Source organism: Homalodisca vitripennis, chromosome 2 (assembly GCF_021130785.1).
Source record: "Homalodisca vitripennis isolate AUS2020 chromosome 2, UT_GWSS_2.1, whole genome shotgun sequence".
NCBI lineage: Eukaryota > Metazoa > Arthropoda > Insecta > Hemiptera > Cicadellidae > Homalodisca > Homalodisca vitripennis.
In genome coordinates, this window is record NC_060208.1 from 56813909 (window position 1) to 56841344 (window position 27436).

At 32.5% G+C, this 27436-nt stretch overlaps 1 protein-coding gene across 1 annotated transcript in view; it reads left to right on the forward strand.

Moving 5' to 3' along the window:
* The first annotated feature begins 5542 nt into the window (after nucleotides 1-5542).
* LOC124354005 (E3 ubiquitin-protein ligase ZNF598) overlaps nucleotides 5543-27436 on the forward strand; it is a 44299-nt gene continuing 22405 nt past the window's right edge. Inside the window, exons 1-3 of the mRNA XM_046804117.1 lie at nucleotides 5543-5841; nucleotides 12687-12938; nucleotides 19367-19578. Of these exons, the coding sequence (XP_046660073.1) occupies nucleotides 5665-5841; nucleotides 12687-12938; nucleotides 19367-19578 (641 nt within the window). The 5' untranslated portion in view covers nucleotides 5543-5664. The remainder of the gene's footprint in view (nucleotides 5842-12686; nucleotides 12939-19366; nucleotides 19579-27436) is intronic.

Sequence of the window (27436 nt, forward strand, 5' to 3'; positions counted from 1 at the left end):
TAACTGGTTTAAAAACTCGTGAACAATGGGTTACTATCGTTAGATGGCGAAGAAGTATATAGACTTATTGTCCCTTGTTATCGCTGAACTTCTAACCCTTCCTCGCTATTTATTGTTATTCGGTCTGTCCTTCACTATAATTACCATAACTAATACTTCATGCGACAGTGCAGCAAAACTAGATTTATACTCGGTTACGTATCATTATCAATGTGACTCATCAATTGCCTGCGTGGTCACTGTTCTCATTGCCATCCAGCCGGATTAAAAATAAATTCTAAAACCATTAATAATATAAAAAATTACTAAACTACTATTTTTACTTATAAAATCATTTGTTTTATTATTAGTTTTGAGTTCCAATATTCACGACCAGAGCCTACGCACAGGTCCTAGGCCCATGTAGACTCATCCCGGTTATACTACTCTTCTTATTTCAAATTTTAATTGAATTAAATAAAATTAATGCAATGTTTATTATAATAAGAAATAATTAACTACGTATAAGTACCGTATTGTTACACTCTGAGACATGATTTCAGACATTGTAGGCTATATATTTGCTTACGTTTGTTGCAAAACGTGTATATGTGTTTTATTGTACTATTTTTAAGAAAATAAACCATTTTCATTTCATTTTTCATTTCACCTGATTTGGAAAAAAGTATCAAATTTATTCAGTTGCCAGGCCAAATTGAACAAAACTTTCAAAGTGAACGGGTCTTTTGAAACACTCCGATCCGGATCACTCGTTCACCTGACTGACTCGTTCGAATTGAACGGTCCAAATAAGTAACTGCAGTATAAACAATATGGCGCGAGCAAGACAAGATTTAAACAGCTGACAAGAAGATGCTCCGCCCACTCACCACTCCCCCCCCGCCGGAGGGGGACCCCTCCTGCGCTGTGCTGCTCAAATATTTGCTTCTGCGCAGGTTTCTTTATTAGCGGTTCACCTATAGTACATCACTTTTTAAGGGGAATTGCTGAGAATTTACTTTGCTTCCATTGATGGATAGTAGCTACCATAATGATAATCGTAGTCTTTAGATCGACCATTGTCATTATCTTGAATGTTTTTGTTACGGTACGTATTTATTGCATTTGCTAAATTAATTTATTGTTATGTTTATTATTTTTGTGATGTAATTCTTAATACCACAACTGTTGGTTTTGTTTGTTTACTTAATTAATTACTTTTTTGTTAACTTGTTCTAACTCAAATTACGTTTTTTATTATTAATGAGTTTTTGAATGAGCTTGATTATAGGTACCGGTATATTACTGAGTTTCGTTATTATATTAAATTACCAAACTTATTTGTACCGTACTACAATTTATTTTTAGGAATAATTTTGCACTAATTATATATTTGTTTTTGCATTATAGTTTATTCCTAATTATTAAATGTTATGCTTGTTTTTGTTAATTATTTAATCTAAATAAAAACTGCCGTACCAATCACTACTACGTTATAGCTAGAACTGTAAAAAACTTGTTTGTTGAAATAAATACTACGGTGTGTATGGCATTGGTGCGTATGAACAGAAATTGTACAAAACAGTTTAATAATAGTTCATTTTTATAATGTGAGATATATAAAGCCTTGACTTTAGCAATACAATTTTTGGTTTGACAATTTAGTAAAAGAATGTTTTGCACACTCTGTAAGATATAAACGGTGTACAAATACATTTTGATAACATCTTATTAGTGTTGTTGTCGTGGTAAACTACTAACCAATACTTTATATTATATATTCTTTATGAATGAGAATATTAATGGCAGTTTCTTATATTATTTTCATCATTATAACAAATTATATCAAACACAAAATTATAATCTTCGGTGCAATTCTCCTATATACAATCAGTAATTTTACCAGGTAAAGCATGAATACAGGGTGCCAAATAAACTGTTTCTTGTTAGAAATATTTGAATTATCAAGCTTTATCCATTTTATTTCTCCTTATTATTTATTTCTCCTTTAATAGTTGCACTTTATTTTCCAGCTGGAATTGGGCTATCAACGCAGAAATACTCACAGATGGGTGCTATTAACGATGCCTATATTCATAAATATTGTCCACGTTGTAGGTATTTTTCCAAATTAGTTAAACGGTGGTAGCATATAGTTCACCCTTACCACCCAGAAACACCACTCAACGTGCAACTCCCTGCACCCCCTGCCAGAACTCCATCACCACATGTTTTACCCCTTGTGGAAATCAAGTCAAACCCTGTCGGATTCGGACTCGATGACTAATCTTTTCACCCTCTGTCTCAACCCCTCACCCCCTGCCACTTCCCCCTTATCACCTGTTTCATCCCCTCACCCCCTGCAGAAAATAAGCCAAACACGGTTGAATTCAGGCTCTACTAATCGTTTCACTCCCTGCTTCACCCTCTGTCTCCGACGAGAATTTAGTTACATAATTAAATATGTGTTATCATTAGTATTAAAATAACTATTCAATTTGTATCTTAAAATAACTTTTTGGCATTAATTTTTAAAACTCCAATAACATTACCATATTATTATGAAAATTACAAAAGCATAACAGTGGCTGAGGAATTTTTACAGAGTCATGTCACTCAAGAAAGATTCTACTTCTCGCGCCTTGTTGGATCCTTACGTCCGTCTATTGTGATTATTAAACGCGACCAAAAGAAACCTTTCTAAGAAGCGTGTGTTAGTCGACACGTTTCCAAATACCGAATTAAAATGCATTCTAATTTTCTTTGCCTGGCCATGATGGACGTTGTGATCACAGAATTCCAACACTTTTTCACGGTCGCTAGCATCTCACCTCCTGTGTAGTCGTACTTCGACTTAGGAGTCATGTATAGCAAAACGAGATTGTTCTTATGTTTTATAACGAAGAGCACATGTTTTCCGCGATTTCAAACATGTATTTGATAATAGCAAAAAACGCGGAGAGCACACCCCTTGCGCCTGTACGTGACGGAAAACAGTTCCGTATAATATGTAAAACCTCCCCAACGGTAGTAAGTAAACTTGAAATTTCTTGATGCGCGTTCCAAACCGAGTCTCAACATTTGTACTATGAGATTCTTCTCGTAGGTCTCATACTGTCTGGTAAACAGTCGTAACAAGATGCCGAAAAGCGGATTAACGACAGCACCATATCCCTTGACGACCACAGTGTTGCTACATCTAAATCGATCCATGTGTTGTGTGACTGTTCTCTGTTCGAAGTGTCCAAATCCTTATTCCAACAACGCGTACAGGCCGGGAAGTTATTTATCGACTCGCCTATCGAATCCAGTCGAGTCATCAACGTTTCGTCTGTCATTCTCTGCCTTGGGTCCTTTTTCCTCGGTCTGGTGTGGCGGCTGCCGTTGGTTGTTGCTATAATGAACAAAACTGATCCGTTCACTTCGCATATCACGGTTTCCTTGAAATTCGAGAATAGTCCTGATCTCTTCAGTTACGTCTTCGTTTCGTGTTAACACATTGAAGACTGTGGGCCGGAAACCAGGATTCATAATAAGATCGTAATTTTTCTCAGTTTCGTTTTCACCCTCAAAGTCGGCAATCTTATCTTAAGATCGTAAGAATAGAATATTAAACGTGAGTGATATAAATGTATAAATAATGAAAGATCACTGTAAATGGCCTCCAGAAGATTCTTATGTACAAAAGAATAATGAGCGAATTTTAGACATGGAAATTGTCTACACAGACATGTTTCTGGATATTTTAAATTACGAACACGATTGGAACGTTTTGTGAAATAATCTCTTGGACATGAAAACTCGGCGACATCATGTGCTCTTTAGTTCTGGTAGAGCCGTCACACTAAATCTTCAGACAAGCGGCAAACCCCCGTTTCTACAGATGGACGGTGTTTTATTATTGACCCAAATTGTTTTGATCACGAAGAGGTGCGATAACGTTACAAAACTGTCGTTTACTTGAACTTGAATCCTTTCGTGTACGCGTTCCATAGTGTAGTAGGTGCCACACATTTGCCTCAGCTTTCGAACGAGTCGTGAATTCTCTAGACTATCATAGACTTCAATACCTTTCTCTTGCAAATGCAAAGTGTAATATAATACAAAAATGACGTCAGTTGCACGTAAACTTTATATTACGTGTGTTTCCAATACATTTTCACTATCAAGAATTGGTTTCACAGCGCGTGTAACTTCTTTTCACACGCTGTCCTTTGCACACAACAAAATGGAAGTGTACACTGCCCCACTTGTTAAGCTGAAATTTCGATCTCGTACTCTCGGTTCGGCGCTCGAGCCGTCTTTTAGTGCTCGACAAGCTATATAGTGCTGTTAAACGTTAGCAACTACCGAGGCGGGTGGTCTTCTGTCACTTTTCCTGTCACATTCCGTGGTCTGAATATTCAGAATATATATTTCCACGGCAACAGGTTACTGGAACATAATACCAACTAACCTCGTTATTTTGGTAATAGGTTATTGGAACTAAATAATGGTATTTCCCATCTTTAATAACGATTCCGGAGTTACACTGCCTGGCCGAGAGGTGGTGGTTACGAATCCCGTAAAAGCGGATGTGCTAAAAAAGCGACTGGGCATCAGGAGGCTGGACATCAGAGTGATGGGGACACCACCGGTTGTTAGAAGACAAATATGCTCTTCACACAGAGGGTGATCATGAACACCAGTTGTAATGTTTTGCCAAAAAGCGATTACCGAGGTGCCTATGGAAAATAGAATTGAGTTAATTATTTTGTCAGATTGTTTAATAAATCCACATTTTACATTATATGCTGTTTTATTTCTAAGATGTGAAGCCTTTGAATAGTTGTTTGTGAGGCAAGGATTATTCTTCGGATTAATCGATTTCCTAAAATGAAAATTTTACTGACTGAATATTTATATATACATGTTTTACTTTACGCAAATATTTGAATTTGTATAGATTTTATTAATAATTAAAACATATTAACCCTTCAGTTCCAATAGGGACTGTAAAACTTTATAACCTCTTCTTTAACATTTGTTTGGAGACTTAGTATATTATGGTTCAAAATTATTCTTCAAATGCTTACAATATCTTTAGCAATAGTTACAATAATTTTTTATTATTCCTTTAATTTAAAAAGGTATTAATTAAAGTATAATAAAACCTGTTTCAACCGTAATTTGATTACACCACCTTAAATATACATAGAATACAACTGTTATATGAATAATAAGTAAATATTACAATAACTCTATGTGTGTATGTACTTTGTGGTAGTGTGTTAGTTATTTTACAAATGTTAATTCAGTATTGGCTCTACATTTAATACAAATTAGTCAAGTTATACTTTTATTCAATTTTAAATATAATAATAATTATTAATTACATTTTTTTATTTATTACTTAAGTTATTGCTGTAGATAATGATATCAGTTATTCTTTAAATTTATTTGTAAAAAGTGTATATCATATAGTGCGCACATATCTTGTAGAATATCTGAATGACGAAATTTAGTATTAACCATTGGTTCAACGTAGTCAAAATTGTCCTAGGCCTAGTTTTAGATTTAGATTGCTTTCTCAGCTGATAAGTATTTCAATGCGGCAGGATCAGGATCAACCTGTGGTGAAAGTGTCGATGTTGTCTTTCTAAATATTTGTCTGTAACAGAAATAAAGGAAATCCGTCTTATAATCATGTCTAATAACAACGATGATAGTTTCAATGAAAATACGTGCGTTGTTTGTTTCAAAAACGTTGATATATATTCTATTGGCGACTGTGATCACCCAGTTTGCTATGAGTGTTCCACAAGAATGCGAGTCTTGTGTCGTCAAAATGAATGTCCCATATGTAGGCATGACATGCAAAAGGTAATAAAATAGTTTATAAAGAAAGAAATAACACGTTATTAACATTAAAAGTTAAGCATAGCCGAATTGAAGGTAGACTAGGGTACTTTCAAATTTGCTAATATAGAACAAATTAATTTGAGAAAGTTTAGAAAAATTCAATAGGTTACTAAATTTATATCTAAGTTAGTCTGTATAAATACTCATAAAGTATGCTTTTCTGTAGAAGCACTTTTAACCAATTGTAAGATTAAATGTTGGAGTTTTAATTTTTTTTCTGGAATTTTATATGGTTTGAACACCAGTTCTTATTTGAGAAAGATAGATAGGTTTCTTTAAGACTGGGCCCTTTTAGTCTTAAAATAGTTCTGCATATAAGTAACAGCTTCAAGAGTGAAGGAGTAAATGCTATCATGACTGTAAATCACAATTGAATGGTTGAGAGCAGAAGGTACAGCAATAGGTCTATGTCTCCATATGTTTAAATCTTATACGATATCTTGGGAATCAAAAACGGTGAGGTGAGATAATTATTGTGATGCAAATCAGGTCATAGGGGTAAAAAATGCATCTCTTTATTACTCAGTGACTAAATATGAACAATATTGTTTGGTTAAGCTGCGTTTACACCAGATGTTGCAGACAATTTATGTGCAATTTTCTGTTTATGACATTTTGTAGACAACTGTAAGTTGCAGACAAAATACAGGGTTCTTTCTATGTCTTAAAACTTTTGTTTCCATCACGAACGCAAAACAATCAGTCAAGATGGCAGAAGTGGAGGATGTTGTGCTTACAGCAGCATGCTGTGTGATTTTAGCTAAACAACAAGCACCCCATAGGTACTGGGTAAGGCCGTCTTCAAAATAAAGATCTGTGTTCAGTGGAAGTGATAAGGGGTAGGGTACGATAAGCGGACCCGGTTTTTTATATCGAAGAATATAATCATCAATACCTAATATTTGCATATCGAATCATAGACTATCAATCAATATAAAAGTATCTATAGTCCCCAATAACAATCATATGTTTTAAATTGAAATATGAATTTAACCCTCAAAGTGCTACTATCGCACTGTGCGATATGTTCGTACCACTTCAAAGTGCTACTATCGCACTGTGCGATATGTTCGTTTTTTTCATATCACAGACGAACGGTTCGCTCAATAACGACGTGGTTTATAAGGCTACATGTAGGAATAAATTCCCTATCAAGTAACGTAATTAGAACTATGTAATTCAGAAGTTTACGAGGAAGAGTAAGAAGAATAGTCAGCTGATTTCGATGCGTGTTTGTCTGTTACGGTCGTCTCGCGGCCGACGCTCTGTGACGTTATTGTTTTGCTTCGTTCTTTTGATTTGTAAGTGACTTATATTATTGTTTATTGAGTAATTATTTGTGCTATGAGTGAACTTAGTAATTCAAGTGCCATTAGGCGCTGTTTTGATGACGATTTGAGTGGAAATGATAGCGATGCAAGCAGCACCCCCACCAGAGAGTGACTCAGACTAATTTTTTTTAGTCTAATGTAAATATGTATATAAGCCATTTTTTTTTTGTATTTTTAATACTTTATCTGTCATTTTTCTTACTTTTACTCATATCAGTAACTAAATATGTGTTTATTTTGAGGCCATAATCACTATTCAACTACTTACTGCCACTTGTTGATGTGGTAAATATTTTAGTAAAATTTTTGCGAAAAAACATTGTTTTGTTTTTTACCAATTAGTATTGTGATATGTTGTGCAAAAGGTTAAGAAGTGATATTTTTCTTATTCAGCATTATATTTGGAACATTTTGCATATTTTTAGAACTAGGACTACTACATTTTGTAAAAACTATACGTCAAGGATTTTGAAAAATAAAAATATAAAAAACTACACAACCGGTTAGCAGTACCAGATTTTTTTATGATAAAAGATAAGCATTTTTATTTTTACTTGATCTTATAGAACATATGTTTGTGTAAAAAACCATATGTAATACATGCAATTTGAACATATGTTTGTATATAAAAAGTTGTTTAAAAAAGAAATGTCATATGCTCGAAAATGGCCTAGCACTTTGAAGTGGTTTAGTCATCACTTGGAGGGTTAATGGTGTAGCAAATAATAAATGAACATAACCAAAATCAGGGAAACTCATAACTTTAACTAAATGAATAACAAGAACAATCAAACAGCAAAACTCATAAATAATTAAGAAATGATAACAAACATTGGGAATAGAAAAATAAATTAGAACATAACAATAATTAGAATAGAAAACGGAAACTTGTCGAACTATCTACATGTTTTCGCCTGGATAGCAATTTTTTACTGCTTTTAAGAAATGGTTGAACGCGTCCTCTTCAGAAAATCGTACCTCTCTTCTATATAAATATTCACAGAGGTGATCTGCGGGAAGGTCGAATGGCCACTTCTTTGACTGCGTTTTACGGCTCTCCACGAACTTTCAACTGTCTGAGTGTTGGCACCAGTTGCTGAGTTTTAAAAGTTTTCACTAAGGTTGACAGCAAAGTGGACAAAACCACAATCACTTAACCCAAAATAAGCTTTCCACATATATGTGACTATGGTTGTTCCAGGCTGTACGTGTTTTAGTACGAGAGGAATGAGAATTTTAGCACCTCGTTTGTTTTCAGGACAAATATCTATCCTATACCTACCCCCACATTTTTGTCCTTCTGGTATAGTTTCTATTAAACATAGAATCCAGGTTCCTTCTACCAACCTCCATTTGTTATTTTTACGTTTTCCAATTTTACACTCATCAATTATCGTACTTCTTGATGGACTGTGTAAATCCGAACTACACTCAAGAATTAAAAAATCGTAATTTGTCTGATTTCTTGAAAAGAAGTACATTAAAGTTACAATATTGCGCAGTCCGATCTTTGACCCTCCAAAAAAACTATTCTTCAGTGCGTTTTTACTATAATTGTGTCCACCATTACCTTCTTTCTTGCATCTGAAGACGACCATGTTTGCTCCTCTCACAGTTACATTTGTTTCCTTTCCACAAATATCACATAATGAATTCGTAGGTACTAACCCAACATGTTGAAGCCATAAAAAAACACGTTTTATCGTCTATTAAAGCAATTTCGTGAAGCTTCCTAAGATTGACAGCCATTTTTGTAATAAACAATGTTACTTATGTGAAATATGAAATATTACCTTACTTGTATTATTTGAAAGTGTTTACAGCTGTTGGGTCAATCCATTTCAAATCACCCAATAAAAATAACATTTGTTGCTCAACATTTTTAATTTGCTTAATTTTTTATTATGAGTTCCCTATGGGTAGACAATCACAAAACACTATTTGAAAAAATTTTACAAGCCATAGTTTTTTCCTGGTGGCCATTTTAAAATGGCGGTTTTGCAGATTTTAGTAAAATACGCGGTTTGCGAAAAGTTTAATTGCCAAGCTATTTTTAAAGATATCAGAATAATCCAAAAACCAGTGTGTTCAGCATAAAATGAACTTCAATTTGACATTATAGGCCTAATAATGTTTCTTTTGTGCAAGAAAGTCAGTCAAAGTTGTTCTGCAAAATCTCGGAAGAAAATCATCAATTGTTACTTTTTAAGACCATAAAAGTTTAAGAAGGAAAAGAGACTCACTACTAATATTTTATTTCTTTGTTGAAAACTAATATAACTACCTACTGAAAAAGTTTTAGCCCTGAGAATGCTCTCCATTTTTTTCTAGAGCTTTTCAAAAATGGCCAAAAGCTTAATAATGTCAATTTTCTAGGGTTAATAACTAAAAAGGGACTGAATGAAAATAAATGAAAATTTTACAGAATGTTCTTTATACAAATAGGAATATCTCATAAAAAAATTATGACTGAGACTTAATAGAGATATACAGCATTGAATTTCAGTTAAACACGCTACACTTTTTCTCGCTTGTGCGGTACCAAGTTAGCAAACAAGGGCTTGTTTAAATCATTATGTTAACAATAAACTTATATTTAATGCTCAAAAAATTATATTCCTTATTTAAACCTACTTAGGATTTACAATAAAAATTATTTAAAACCAGAAAATAATGGTATAAATAAACAATACTCATAACCACAAAATACCACTTGCGCACTTTAGGAAAAATAATTTGCTTAGGTCTATTATACTGTCAAAATGTATATGCATTTCAATTTATGTTCTAAAATATAATATTATTAAATACATTTTATAAAATACATGATGTAAAAATATATGTTAGTACCTGAGGAATATTTTAAAATAGTAATAATAGTAAAAGGTGAGTGACTTGTCAGCTGAAGAACAATGTTTGCTAAAATTGAGAATTTCGAAAGAAATTACTAATATTTGCCACTACCACAAAGTATTTAGACAAATACAACCACATTTATGGGAAAAAATGTTGTGGGAATAAATGAGAAACTATGTAAAGAATTATCATCTTTATTTAATTCGCTGATGAAAATTGCAGCCAATAAGTAATTGAAACCAATGTTTTAAATCTAAATGCACAGAAGAACAATAGTATCTGGATACAGTATGCAAGTGTAGTACAAAAATTGTATCGGTAAGTTAAGTTGAAGAATTATAATTCCTACCTATTGTTCTCACTGTGTAAGATTATGAGTTACTATTTTAAAATATTCCTCAGGTACTAACATATATTTTTACATCATGTATTTTATAAAATGTATTTAATAATATTATATTTTAGAACATAAATTGAAATGCATATACATTTTGACAATATAATAGACCTAAGCAAATTATTTTTCCTAAAGTGCGCAAGTGGTATTTTGTGGTTATGAGTATTGTTTATTTATACCATTATTTTCTGGTTTTAAATAATTTTTATTGTAAATCCTAAGTAGGTTTAATTAAGGAATATAATTTTTTGAGCATTAAATATAAGTTTATTGTTAACATAATGATTTAAACAAGCCCTTGTTTGCTAACTTGGTACCGCACAAGCGAGAAAAAGGGTAGCGCGTTTAACTGAAATTCAATGCTGTATATCTCTAAATGTAGTTAAGTCTCAGTCATAATTTTTTTTATGAGATATTCCTATTTGTAAAGAACATTCTGTAAAATTTTCATTTATTTTCATTCAGTCCCTTTTTAGTTATTAACCATAGAAAATTGACATTATTAAGCTTTTCGCCATTTTTGAAAAGCTCTAGAAAAAAAAGGAGAGCATTCTCAGGGCTAAAACTTTTTCAGTAGGTAGTTATATTAGTTTTCAACAAAGAAATAAAATATTAGTAGTGAGTCTCTTTTCCTTCTTAAACTTTTATGGTCTTAAAAAGTAACAATTGATGATTTTCTTCCGAGATTTTGTAGAACAACTTTGACTGACTTTCTTGCACAAAAGAAACATTATTATAATGTCAAATTGAAGTTCATTTTATGCTGAACACACTGGTTTTTGGATTATTCTAATATCTTTAAAAATAGCTTAGCAATTAAACTTCTCGCAAACCGCGTATTTTACTAAAATCTGCAAAACCGCCATTTTAAAATGGCCACCAGGAAAAAACTATGGCTTATAACATTTTTTCAAATAGTGTTTTGTGATTGTCTACCCATAGGGAACTCATAATAAAAAAATTAAGCAAATTAAAAATGTTGAGCAACATGACCTGGGTGATTTGAAATGGATTGACCCTGTTCATATAGATTATTTAAGTTAATTATTGTTCAAAATAATTAATTAGTATCGATTGATTATATAGCTGGTTATGATTAAGTAATATCGTTTGCTAATTTCGATGTAAAAAACCGGGTCCGTTTATCGTACCCTACCCGTGATAAGATTTATAGAAAGATGACTGGGACTTGTTGGCAGGTGAACTGGTTTTTGTTTTTTTAGATACTCCTGAACCGCTAATTTCCCTGTAAAATTGTGCAGTTATGTTCCGCAATTTGTTTCATACCTCTGCCTTGTTAATTTTTAATTCCTCACCAATTTTACTCCATGCGTGCTTCTGTATGGGCGGAGGGAGTGGAGAGAGGATGTCTCCAACACCGAAACAGCACTGCAACTTTTGTTCACAACAAATGTTGGCGACATAAGTCGCAACTCTTTCATCTTTACCGACTCTCGGTCGAAAACAAAAATTGTGTTGCAGTCACGCCAAATCTGTCTGAAACACATATTGTTGCTGACAAAATAAAAGTTATTTTTTGAAAATTTGTCAACAACTGTCGTAATACGTGTCTGCAACTCCGGTGTAAACACGGCTTTAAAGTTACATTGCTATTTAAAGAAAAGAACCCCAATTTTTTACTTGCATGTAGAACTTATTGGTTACAAACATTTGCTTTAGTTCTTTGTTAAGATTTGAATGGATAATGGGTTTTCATACCTGCCATTGTTTACATAATTAGTACACTATGTTTTGAGTATTTGAATGTATCCTCAACCTTGAAGTGCATAAGGCTAATGATATGAAGTTAGGCTACGCTAAATTTAAGCACTAATAAATATGTTGTGCTGAACTTGCCTATCATGTATATTTTGCTTTTTATTTTTTACTTAACCCTACAGGTTGTCATGTTTTTATTAACCATGTGTTTAAGATTTTGACACCTGATGAAGAAAGTAATTCTAATCTTCAAAGATTAGGCTAGTGTTCTATTCTTGTATGTCTTTTCATATAGGTACTAAAGAAGAAAGTATGAATACGCACTAAATATAGAGAGTAGTAGAGCATTTGTGGTAAGCAACTTTCACTTTATTATTGTGAACATAACGCAAAAGAACATGGAATAAAAGTTTATACAAGTGTGGCTATAGGAATTGGCTTGTTTATTAAGTATTATATGACATCACATTTTTTAATTCTAAAGTTCTGGTTTTCTCTTACAGGTCATCTTCACAAAAACCGTGCGACCTTTTAAAGAACTGGATGAGCTGATAGGGACAAAATGCTTGTTGGACCGCAAGTTTAAAATTGTCTTCGAAAGCACTGACACACAACACGCATATAATACACTACTGGCCCATGTCTGCTCCAAGTGTCCAGGCAGGCATGCCTTCCAGACATTCGCCATTCTACGAGAACACATGCGCAAGGAACATGAACTCTTCTATTGTGACCTCTGTGTGGAAAACCTGAAGGTAGGTAAATTTTCATGGTTCACAATTTTTCATCTCATGTTCCATAATGTGTTGCTTAACCCTGGAAGTGTCGGTCGACCCATTTGGTGTCGATGAGGTCACTTCTAAAGTGCAATCGACACTACGGGGTCTATTCGTAATATACCGGTCACAGACCTTTAAATTATATATCAATCTATTGCTTATGAGTTGCTTTTAACCCTTTGAGTGCCGGGCTTATTTTGATGTTGCATGCGAAAAGTGCCAGGCCTCCACGCTATTGGTTATGCAAGAAATGCCAGGGCATATTTGTAAAAAATGTAGAAGTTTAGGAAAACGTTTACAGCTCTCTTATTTATGAACAGATCTTTGTGAAACTTTTTTTAAACAGTTCATAATACACTATATTTGAACATTCAAACACAAAATATAAGGTCATGCATTACAAAATATATATTTTTTTAGTATATGTATATAAACTTACATGATTTTTTTCTTTTTTTCAAAGTTTAAGGTAGATATCAATTACAAAAAAAATCTATAGGCCAATTTTTATTTGTTTTTAGTGATGCTCCTATGGTTAAGCACACACTGTCCAAGTTTTATTACATTTGATCCACAAATAACATATTTACATCACTTAAAACAAAATATACGATACAGTACTTTTTCAAAAGCTTTCGTTTCTATGGCGTAACAATTAAATTCAAGGTTCCAGTTGCAAAACAACTTAAATAATATATTTTTTATAAAAACAAAAAAGAACCAATTCACTTTTTACAAAATAAAATAACTACTTATATACAAAATGTCCGTTTGGGCATGTACCTAACAAGTATGTTTCGGGAACCAGAATGTGTGGGTACTTTGGGATTATACCAACTACACAAGTATGAAGAACACAAAAATATAAATTTATAGAAACAAACATGATAGAACGAAAAATCTCTTTAATTACAAAATTACAAACTTACAACGATTATCAATTGTTAATGGGGTCAGATTCCGTTATATGCTCCCAACGCTTAAACTTTTTTCAATGAACTTTGAACGTTATAAAACGGTGTAGTTGAGTAACAGAACTAACATTCCCTCAGTCAACAAGCATTTCCAGGTATTTTGATCGGTATTGTTGTCGCTGTTATCTTATCTTTCTAGAGAATCCTGATTACGGCGCGATAACGGGCGGCGCGCGACGAGACTCTGCAATCACGTTATCTACTAGACCGCTCGACTTTGACCTCTGTCTGAGGATGGGGAGGAGTTTGCGATAAGACAATATTCCTGTTTTATATTGAAGAAATATTGTTCTAAGCTAATCTAGTTATCAGTAGAAGCAAAATGTCAAATAACGATTCATGTCTGGGTGTGGTCGGTATAATCCCTAAGTACCAATGTGTATACTGCCCTTTTACACTTTCGGCAGATGTAAGAGGATCTTTTCCTTGAAAAACATTAACCTGTCGACTTTATGCGACGCTATAACATTTTTTTTAATTGAAGACGATGAAATACAGAATATTACGATATAAGTATCAATAGTGGTAAATATAATTTTAATAACAAACAAAAATCAAATTGCGGACGGCGGATTACTCGGCCGTTGGCACTTCTCGCTCAGATACGGGACGGCGGATTACTCGGCCGTTGGCACTTCTCGCTCAGATATGGGACGGCGGATTACTCGGCCGTTGGCACTCAAAGGGTTAATGTTTAGTAGTCTTTGATTATCTTTTGTGCTGTATCTAGATGGCAACCAGTTTAACTTTATAAGCTGTCATTGTGCTCGATCATATCTGTGTAGCAAAGATTGCCGGTTGTAAACAAATCATTTCTTGTTTGTTCAGGAGTGCGTATACGTGATTTGTGTCCAGTTGTAATATAATTAGTTTCATTTTAAAACTAGTAATGGCTGATCCATGTGGATCTAGTGATATTTATAATATTCTCATAGAATCTGATGTGAGTGATTACGTTGAATCTGAAGTAACTCGGAGTGAGAAAACCAAAAACCTAGTGTAAATATATTTTGTTTTTTTTTCTTCAATTCTAAAATGTTAAAAACTGTTTTATATATTGCTCTATATCATTAAACATAAAAAAAGTAAGAAACATAATATTCAACATTTGTTTGATAGTACTTATTTCATTGTGTTGCCTAGCAACTGAAAAATGGCAAATTTTCACTATTCTGTATAAACATAATTAATTGTTATCACTTTTTTAATTTTAACCAATAAAACTATATATGTATGTGTGTTTATAGCCAAATTTGCTACAATTTGGCTATCCTACATGTTCTATTCATCTTTAATTTTTGTAAGATGAGGGTAGTTTTATGTAACATAATTTTTTCACACATAAAATTATAGTCACGATACATGGCATAATTTTTAAAAATTTCTTATTAAAACTTATTTAGTTTTATTCTCTGTTTTATAACAAAAAATTGATGTATAACACTTTATACTTAAATAAAAAAAAATCCCTTTTTTTATGAATTTTACCGTGAGAGCCTGCATGAAAAGTACCGACATTTCAGAAATTCTGATAGACACTTCCAGGGTTAACACGTTCGCTGCGGCAAGAGGGGCCAATGATGTACCCAATATGCGGCCAAATTTGAACTTGCGATTTTCGTTGAATTGGCGTTATTTTGGTTTGATGCGCTTCCTAATCATCGGGACTGTCTGGACAATGGCCCGCATTTTTGGCATGGCATCATTTATGTTAACATATGATGGGCTATATAACATTTAACTATAACTTACCAAATGTGTTGTGTGATGTCCAAAAGTAGCAAGAATACTTCAATCGACTTTGATATGCATCAGGTTCCGTTGCTAGACAACGCTACTGTCCGGATAGTAGTCCCGCACATAGAGTAAAACACCCACAGAGCCCGCGGTGCAGATCGCCGCCGCGTGCTGTCCGCATAGTAAAACAAATAAAAGTATCATTTGAATGAATTTACTAAGAAGACAATACATACTGTATATTAAAAAGCAAAATATATGTATACTGTGTACAATCAAAATATTGACACCACACATATAGATAAAATCGCAATACCGGTAAAAGATTGCCTTACTTTTAATTTAGTAGTAATAACCTATCCAATTTGTAAACAAGCCTAGCTGCTAATACGTCTACTCTCGAAAACAATAACACAAGGGAAAAGAAATTAGGAACACGTGTTTTATTGTTTTCCTACTGTTTCATAATAGCAATAAACATGTGAAATTTCAGCTGTTTCGCTGGCACTGTCAGGACAGTAGGTCCGCATTTCCAGGACGAACTGGCGTATCAGAAAGTATATTTCATCTAGAACAAGCTTGAAAAGTTTCCAACAATCCCGCAAGATTGCAGCACGTGACAAGCGAAGCGAATAAGCAATGCATTGTGCGTATCGGCACTGTCCGGACAGTGCCTCGCAGCGAACGTGTTAAACAAGCATGGAGTCTGAACAATGTAGTGTTTTATATAATACAAAATTTTGGTTAAAGTCACTCACTTCTCTTGATTATTTTTGATATTCTAGTAGTAAAACTAGCCCACTGGGTTAGCTCAAATATTATATCAGTAGACAAGACTGAGCATTGCACTTACTAGACTTGGCAACAACTAGGTTTCATGGCAAATTTGAAAGGGGTTATTATCTATGGCGATATTATGAATCACTATGACAAGCTCCACCATCATAATGTCCCTAACTGGACTTCTGCACCAAATTAATGCGTTGTGCAGACTCCCTGGGCACTAGTAACTCGTTCAAGAGTGTCACATGTACCTTGTGTTTTAATTGTCTGAGAGTTAGCAATCCCTATCACTCACGCTGGAAAAAATGTATTTGTTTGTTTGTCGTCCGCAATATATCTCGAAAACAAATTGACCACCCATAGACTTAAAATTTTGCATGAAGCTTCATTTTTACATTTTTTTCATTTTTTCAAACACTGAGTTCCATGTCATTACTTTGGCTGAGTATTTGTGAATATTTTTACATTGGAAAACAGTTACTCAGTGCCATTACAAGTATCTTATGGATAATTACGATAGTAAGGGGTAAATATCTGAATAAAGAAATTTTTTATCAAACAGTACAATCAGTGGGTTTTCTAAATACAAATATTCTAAATTCTAAATGTCAGTGAGTTTAGGTTCCATACAATGAGTATTGTTTTCTACTCACAATCTTACCATGAGGTGATATAGATAACATTGCCACTGAATCTGGTATTTCTGTATCACCTTGATTCTGAAGAAAATGGTGTTGCAAAAAACAAAACTGGTCTATTTTTAATACATTCATAACATTGTATAATGTATGAAGAAAGTGTGTACCAGTTAAGGCCCTTAACACGTTCTCTGCTACGCTGCGCTAGGAGCGGGTGGTAACTGTGGTTACCACAGAGCCTTCGTTCTGAAATGATGTCAGTGTGTGGCCAGCACTCGAGCTATCACAACTTTGGGATATTTCTCGCTCCTTGGGAGGTACTTTTCCCATATTTTTATGCACTTCATTTTCACATTAGATTTTTTCATTATTTTTAATGATTTTTAAAGTTTTTATGGTAGTAAGTGGTTGTGCAACACAATGCATCTTCTCCCGGGACCAAGTGCTGTACAATAATCAAGTTCAAAACGTACAACAGAGTTCAGTATTAAGTTCAAACGATGAGGATGACAACATGGACGATGTGGAGTACCAGACGGACTCAGAAGTTGAGGATCCTGATTACGAGACCACCCACGCCAATGGAGCGCTCACAACTGGATTGGAATACATTTTTATAAACTTATTTACTACAATACTTTTTGTATCATTTCAAGTAAACATTTAAATATATTTTGTTATAATTACTCACCACATATTTGTAAATAATAACTGAATTTCAGTGAGTTAGCGGAGATTTATATAAACTTTTTCACATTTTGATAAACTTTTACATTCATTTTGGTTTTCACATTTACGTATAAATATTGTTTATATGTGTCTGAAACAAATAAAATACAATTTACTTAGCTACAATGTATTCATTTAGAATATTCCCTCTGCCATAAAAGGGTGTTCCCTAGTGCGAGCGGTAACTAGAGTTAATAGCTGGCAAGGAAGACTGTCCTCAAGGAGCTAGCGGTCAGCACAGTTACCGCATTCCCAAAATTGTAGAGAGTGATAACTTTTGTGATTTATGAGTAATTTTCATATATTTCTAACATATTTCATCCAAAAGTAAGTAAAAATATATTTAAAAAATTTCAGCATATAGGGAACTCTATATAGGGATTTTTAGCAGCGAACGTGTTAATACACCAGGCTGCTGAGCGGGGCAACCAGGCTGCACCCCTAGTGTCCTACTGTTATTTAATACTGTATGTTGTTATATTGGATCTTATTACACTAGGGTGGCAGTAGTTGAGCTGGAACATCAGCGGCACAACACCAAAGTCAACTGCCAGGCTCATTACAGGCCTGCCGCCAGCGACTTTGTTGAAAGTTACACCTCTGCATTCTAGGACAGTTTTAGTAAATAGGAGCTTATTATATGAGGAGGTAACCAAAAGAAACGGAATAGCATTGCTGTGGGCGGGGCTTTTCTGCCACTAGGCGTGTATAGTGCAACTTATAGCCAGTTCAGTGCCGTCTGTATTGTCAATCTGGCTTGTTCCGTTTTAGCTATATTTTAACCTGTTTTTAATTGATCTAAACACATGTTTGTACGTTTACATTCTTTTTACAGATATGGAGAAGTTTATTTTCAACAAATACTGAACATTATTGAACAAGTTTGGGAGAAATTATAAGAAAAATACTCATATCTTATCAGATTGTATTTTTTTTACTTAGTCAATTTTGTGCCATGCCTATGAAGACGTGTATTGTTGTCTGTCAAATATGCTATACACCAATTAGTAAGCTTTCTCGATATTGATGGTATCAGGTAAACTGCTGCTCTGTATGCTTGATGTTACTCGGACCGTGAACTTCATTCGCGTTTGCTAGTTGTGTCTATAAAATCGGAAATAAACAAAGAAACTGTGAAACCGTAAAACTTTGACATTTTTGACCAACCTGTATACAAGAAAGGAAATAAATGAAAAGTTTTTTCAAAATGATCTTTGAATTAGAGAGACCTTTAAAATGAGGTATAGATGAGTACTTTGTCTCACCCTGTATAAAAAATAAATCAGTACACAGAACAACAATAGTAAATCATAAAAAACGCTCACAAAAATGCAACTAGTTTATTTGTCATACACAATGAATTAACAGATTTTTCATGTCATTGCTTTGTATGTAATAATACGATTTGTCAATGATACAGATTTTTTCCAAATGACTAAATGCTATAGTAAAGTATTCAACGTACAAGTCAATTGTTAAATACTTAAATAATATTAACTAATAAACAAATAGATTGTGACAACAGATTGTGACGTTGTTATAGATCCTGACACATGAGAGGCGATGCTACACACGGAAGGAACTGGGAATGCACAGGCGCCAGGGAGACCCAGATAATCGGTCCCACCGTGGCCATCCACTTTGTGAGTTCTGTGACCGTCGGTATATGGACAACGACGAGTTATACCGTCATCTGCGGCGTGACCATCTGTATTGTCACTTCTGTGATACAGATGGCCTTCACCAATATTATGAGTGAGTATTTAGAAGTTTATTTAGTGGTTTGCTCCTTGTTGTTCAGCATACACTTTCTACAGGCTGGAAATCCCACATTCCATTTTTTGAAAATCCGATTGATTAATAAAAAAAAACGTGATTTCTATGTTTAACTTTATTAAGTACATTATTGGTGTTCTATCCTTTACATATAACATCCTTAATCCTCATTTTAAAAGAGTAATTGATAGAAACCAAACAACTACTAACCCTTAGAGCGCTGGATATAAATTACTGTATTATTCTCCCTAGCATATAATTAGCTTTTAAAACACTAATGTTAATTAACTTAAAGTTTCTACTTGAATTAAGGTTCTTAAAGTTATTGAAGGAAGTAACAAACAAAAAAATTAAAAACTGATTTCTTAAAGACGAAAAGATATTTTTACAAATAAATATGACTAGAAAACTAAAGATGAAATTTTCAAAGTCTCATAAAACAAAAAAAATTCATAATAAAAAAGTCCAAAATTTATATCTTTATTTGTTGCTGTAAACAATGTTCAGATGTAACATATTGCACGCAATTCAGCATAGGAATAGAGCTTGCATGCATATCTCAAAAATTGTCCTGTCAAGCTGGCAAACGAACATAAGTATAGGAAAAAATTGGCTGACAGATTGATAACTGGTAGCAGAGAACTGCGAATAGAGTGCATCAGTTTAATTTCGAACGCATTTTATCACCAGTTTCACAAACTACTGTAAGCGATGGGGGACAAAAACTTTAATAGCGAGATTTGTTGTCATACACATGTTGGAGTCTTTACTGTGTACTATATACTATGTGTACGGTATTTCCCGTAGTATATATTTAGGAAGTTTAAAAAAAAAAATATATATATATATAAAACAGATATATATATATATATATATATATATATACATTGAAAAACTATAACATGTTTAACAAATTTACAATTCAGTACATTTTCTAAGAGTAAAGGTCCTCGAAACAAGGATGAATATGTAGAATGAAACCACTGGTTGAGCACTGTACAGACTAATCTACTTACTCGAAAGTATTATTATTGGTAATATTTTCATGAAAATACAAAAGTACAGTTAGTTATTAAACGTCATATGGCATCCTTACTTATTTATAGTTTTTACAAACTCCTAACAGAATTGAAATATTATTATTTTGGCATTTTTTGTTTTATAATACATTTAACTTGATGGGCTAACAAAATTGTCGAGAACGTTTGCAATTGTCAAGCCTTCAACTGCCTATAATAACTCCAGTTACTGGCAAGCAAATATTGGCCTATTTGCAAGGGTTTTTCGCAACTGTTATAACATGTATGTTTTATGTATAGGAACACTTATTACATTCTTTAGCCAAAGTATGCAGAAGCTGATTATTAAACTAAAAACAATATTAACATTTGTTTACAATATTAACATTTCTATGTTTACAAAAATATCTTAGAAAAAAAATAGTGATTGCTGAGCAATTTTAGCACAGATCTATAAATATCGAATTCCCTGGTTGGGTACCAAAATTTGGTAGGAAAAAACCAAAATAGCCAAATAATGTAGATTTTATTTATCACTCAATAAAAAAAATATGAAACACTATGTAATAAATAAAATGTAGGCTACAAAAACAAAAAAGTAGCAAATTCATCTAAAATCCAATATTTTTGATGTAATAAAGTGATATTATTGCTTTTTTGTGTAGCAATGCATAACATTTTTTTATGTCATAGTAATTCCAAAATTGTGTTTTGGTAAAAAAATATAATAATTGAATTGCAAAATATATGATGAAAAAACACTTATAAGATGAGAAAAGTACAGAAAACCTACACAATAAATACATTATTTACTATATACATTCTTCTATAAAAATGCGTTAGTTTCATTCTAAAAAAAAAAATTCTAACCGTTTTTATTTGTTGAGACAAAAACGAGATATGAGTTGCTATGCATTATATAGAAACACATGCAGTTGCTAGGCAACTATATATTTCAAGATAACCTCAAGGTTTATAACAAAAAAATCCCACTTGTTTAGAAAGAACTACCATATATTTCAAGAAACCTCAAGGTTTGTAAAAAAAAACCACTTGTTTAGAAAGAACTGTTCTTTTCAATGATATAAGTTTTGTTCTTTCAAAACAAAAAATTCTCTTTGGTATGTTACTTGGAATCATTGGTAGTTTTTATTCTTCTCACAAGTTTGCGGCTGGTACTAACCAAGCATCTACTTTTAAGTTACTAAAGTCAAGTGATAAGGTTGATACAAAATTCCAATACCTACTTGGAATATTTTAGTTGACTGGAAATACTCAGATACCATATATGTTGTGGTTAAACCCCTCTTTGATGGTTGATTGGCATAAAAGAGATGATGACACAATGACTAGATGTAAGTTGCTGGAAAGTCTTACGGTTAACTCAACGTACACCTTAACGAACTAAACATTCATAAAAACACTACTTTTTCCAAATTGTTTATTTTTCGGACGAGGCCTTTCGAAACCAAAGGTTTCACCTTCAGGCAACTCCACAAATAAATATTTACACATTGTTTGTTACAATTAATATTAAAATAACATATGGTGTAAAAATGTAAATACAAAAATTTTGGAAAATTAATTTTTCATACTGGCTGAAATATTTCCAAAATTTTTGTATTTACATTTTTACACCATATGTTATTTTAATATTAATTGTAACAAACAATGTGTAAATATTTATTTGTGGAGTTGCCTGAAGATGAAACCTTTGGTTTCGAAAGGCCTCGTCCGAAAAATAAACAATTTGGAAGAAGTAGTGTTTTTATTAACATTTAGTAATATTTAAAGAATTTTCCAATTGCTCTAAGAGTCTACAATAAACATTCATGAAATAGTTACAAACAATATATTATGTAGTAAAGTATTTTCTTGGAAAAAATTTGAACACTTAAATGTTTAATACCATGCATAATTTTTAATACAGTACTCTTTTACATGTGGTGGGGGAAGCATTCTTATTTTTTTGTTAGTGTAGGAAGTGGATATTTTTATATATCCTGCTCCAGTGGTTGACCCTGTCAGGCCCTTGATTGCAATATAATATGTTTACTCAAACAAGTCTTAGTGTTAACCAATTTATATTGTTTATAAAAAGTTGTATCGGCTTAATTTAATAAAATGAGTGAGATGATACTAGATGTTTACTATTTTGATACTATGATTGTTAACTGTTGTTAACATAAATGAAGTAACATGTATATTTTGTAACATTAATTTTTATAGAACTAAAACAAATGTTTTTGTAATATTTGACAGAAATGCTAGCTCTGATCAGCGTTTTTAAAGGTGTTTTAAATCAGCACTCTGTGTGGGGCTTATCATTAAATTTGTGGATAATTGGCTTATCTGAGGGTAAAGTACTGTTTTGTGTTTGTAACCATTAACTGCTTAGAGTGTGATGAGTAAGCCATACAAATAGCCAGATAAGAAATAGTCTGTCAAGGTTATATACAATATAGTCAATTTGCAGACTACAGAACCCATTATGTGCTACAAATAGTGATTACAAAACATTGATTGTTGTCTGGTGTGATAAGAGAATAAAATTATAAAATTCCACAATTTTTTCAATTGGATTTTTTTATTATTTACAATTAAAATGTTTTTTTTTACAACTTCTATGATTTTTTTATTACTATTAGTATATGCTAACACTTTTTACTAAAACATGTATTACAATAACAATATTTCTAACAATACTAATATCCCCTTATGTTATATTTAATAACTGTATAATAGACACAAGTAATGATAGGCCAATTCTTATGTCTTCAGAATGTTATTCATTATATATCTTTTTGGAGCTCTTGGCCATACCAAACTAATTATGTTAAAAATTACTTCATTTCAGAAGTGACGAACAAACACTAGTAGCACAGTGTTATAGGTTAACCGTTCATATATTATTAAACATTTATTTCTGTCACAAGCAATACTACAGTTTTTACATATTATACATAATTTTTCTGATAAAAAAACAGAACAATATTTTTCAGTATATTTTTTGTTTACTGCACTATAGTTTTACAATGCTTCAAAAAGTATGTAAACGTATAAAAAACACAAAACTACTCTCAAATCTCATTGTATACATAACTTTTAGCATTTCTAAAATAAATTAAATATCTAAATTAGATTTCAAATATGTTTAAATGTTCATTTTAGAAACATGTAGTTTATAATATATATATATATATATATATATATATATATATATATATATATATATATACATTTACCTATACATATTTATATGCAATTCTACATAAAAGTATTTAAAATATTTTCATCCCAGAATTTTGATTAATATCTAATTTTAAGAATGTAAAGGAACAAAATAAGTAAAAATATTCTGTTTAGAATTGTGTATTGATTTCATAAATATAAGTTATATTACTGAAAAGTATTTCAATAAATATTTTTTTATAAAATTATGGCTTATTGCAATTTTGTTATTACATTTTAGGTAATTGAAGTTTATATTTTTATGTTACTTATGTAATGTGAGTATGTAGTGATGTTAGTTATATTATTGAAGTAAGTATTTATGGAAATCAATACCGAAATAATCACTTAATTGACTAAGAATGAGAATAAGAAAACAAAATGATGTGTTTGACAGGTGTTGTTCTGCAGTTGACCCAGAGGCGTCTAAAAATAAAATAAAATTTAACGCTCCCAAAATTTTAAGAAATTTCATTCTTTCTCTTGAATATAAAAGTATGTAAATGCTTTGCATTTGAACCGATGATACTTATACAATAGCCTGATATGCTGTATATTATGTATTGCATACCACTTATGTGTGCCAATAAAAATAAGGAAAATGCAGGTTAAAATAACTGTTTTGCAATAAAAAAATTTTTTCTAGTGCAAACTTTGAAAATAACAAATTATATATATAAATATATATATATATATATATATATATATATATGTGTGGATTTTTTACCTTTTTAGTGGTATACCATCTCCGAGAGCAACCCAACGATTTAATCTCAAGCTCACTGTTGGTGATCATACTTATTTCATGTAATACGCCTTAGTTATGTAATGCCACTGGCCACTAGAAGCAATTTTCTGTTCCAAAGGCTTCATCATTTTGATTATTGCTCTTTGGTAAACCATGGGCTGTTTACATCTAACATGTGAGCAAAAAAAGTAAGTCATTCAGTTCCCTCAATTCAGCTGTTTTGTTTACAGTCCAATTTGTTAGAATCTTTATTTGTCAAGATAGTTTATTATTTTTTATGTTCATTTTAGTTGGTAATTACTACAAAGAAACTTAGAGAACAAGTGTTAAAATTGTTTACATAGCAGTATTTTACGTAAAACTCAAAATTGTGTAAATGACAAAAATGTATTTTTGGATATTTTATATTATGTTTATGCATTTAGGCTGAACAATTTATATATTTTGTATCCTAATTGTTATGATGAAAAACAGAACTAAAACTTCACATCATATTAGCATTTTACAATTTTTTCTAAACCATTATATTTTTGGTACACCATTATATTCACAGTTGTTATCAGATCGTCGATGAGAGCAGTCGTGTCCTTATCTCTCCGACCGCTGATTGCCTGAACCGTGTCGTTACCTGTCCGGTACGGTCTGACTGTGCGGCCTGACTGTTACAGTTATTATTGTATTATATCAACATTTTAAATATATTTTTTTTAAATTTTTAATAGTTTGTTATCATGGCCGATAAACTGTAAAAAGTGTAACAAAGTCTTCGTCGAGAGTGATGTAGTAGCTAAGTGCGTCGACTGTAGGCATGGTTTTCATGCCACGTGCACACGTGCAGGATCGACCCAAAGTTTCACTAAATCTAAAAATAAAACCTTGAAGTGCGATTCATGTGTTGAGGAATCTAAATCGAATGCTTCACGTTCGCAGTAGTGAGGAGCCTCGAAGACAAAAATTCTATTTTAGAAGCTATTCGGGCCCTAAAAATCGATATAGAAGGCAAATTTAATGTAGTGTTGTCATCAGTTGTGCTGTGCAAGACGAAATAAAAGGTATGCGCGATTGTGTGATTAAGCTGGAGGGTGAACAGGAAAAACTACAGGAGCGCTGCAGCAGGCTGGAGCATGCTGATGAACGCGTTGGCTGGCTATGTGCGGGACTTGCAACAGCGACTGCACGATACCGAACAGCACTCTCGATCTGCTAATGTGGAGATAGTCGGTCTGCCAAAGACTGACAATGAAAATATTGTCGACTGTCTCCAGCACATTGCCGGTGCCCTTGGACTTGAGTTCAGGATGGAGGACATATCGATCGCTCATCGGCTGAGAGCTTACTCCACGAGAAGGCATGTACATCCGCCGATTATTGTTGCAGTTCGTCTCCAGACGCGTCAAGGAGGACTGGCTGAGGGCCAGCGAGGACGAAGAAGAATTTAAACGCCGCGGACATCCCACCCATCTCTCACACGGGAGTAATGTATACGTGAACGACCACCTGACACCTCACAATAAAGCGCTTCTGGGGAAGGCTCGCCGGCTTAAGCGAGAGGGGGAAGATCGTCCTAGCCGGATTTTTCAACGGATAAAGGTCGTCATCAAGGCTGCTGAGGGTGCTGAGGCTGTTCGCGCGTCACCATGATGGAGGATCTCGACAGGTTTGACAAGAGATAACTTTCCTCTGTGGTCCGCATTACATAAGTAAGTTTATACGTCTATTAAAATTGTTTTCTTTCGTTAGTATAATAATCAGGCTTTTTCCTTTGTTTTATTCACTTTTTATGTCATAAAGAAGATACTTTTAATTTTCATTTGTATTGTATTTATATAATCTAAAACTACATTTATAATTTTACAATACACTTTTCTTATTAGAGAAAATAATATTTCATTTTTCTCTCGATAGGTTATTGTACGAGGAAACGATAAATTAAGTATGACAATGAGATTGATGTAATTAGTTATTATTAGTTTGGTGTATGGTTTTGTATTTTAATTTCTATGAGAAAGTCAAGTTACTAATAGGTAAGAGAGGCTCAAATTTTATATACAATTTTCTTTTCATGTAAAATTTAATATCAGTATTTTTCGGAGTATAAATTCAGAACATAACTAACTATTTATTACTAATCAATTAAATATTTTCTAAATTACATATTTGCAATATTTTTTTTCTTTAAGCGAGTAAAACATTGAAAAAATAAATTCAATTATTTTAGTATTGTTATATTTGCATTGTCTGTTTTTGGTAATAAATTGTCAGCAAACTTATACAAGCATACGCTTGTTTATTTATTCTTATTATGTTTATTATGGTATAGCATCATAGGCCTAGGTGTAAGAAATTAAGATTAATATTATATAGTTAAATACATTTAGTACTATTTAATTTTATGTACACAGATGTCTTTATTTAGTCTGTCTTTTCCACTATTTAATATCTTTATTATTTAACCAGAAACTATTTTATGATAAAACTTAATGTTCAGAATTCACAAACTTCTAAATTTGTCTATGTAAGACTGCAATCTTTAAAATTTGAAAAACTTTTAAAATGTATAATTATGCAATCTTTTTAATCGTCTACTGAAATTGGCCATTTTTAATGTAATTACATTGTAATAATATGGATTTATATAAATGCATCTTACTGAAGTATAAATAAGTAACAGATTATATGCAATATTTAAGTGCTAATTAAACTTCTGTGTATGCCAGGGGTACATATACGCATTTATAAAATATACTTTTATTGCTTTCAAATATTTAGACTGGCCGGGCGGGTGATTGGCTTGAACGGCATAAATGGGTGAGAATGATGACAACTCTTTGTTTTTCCA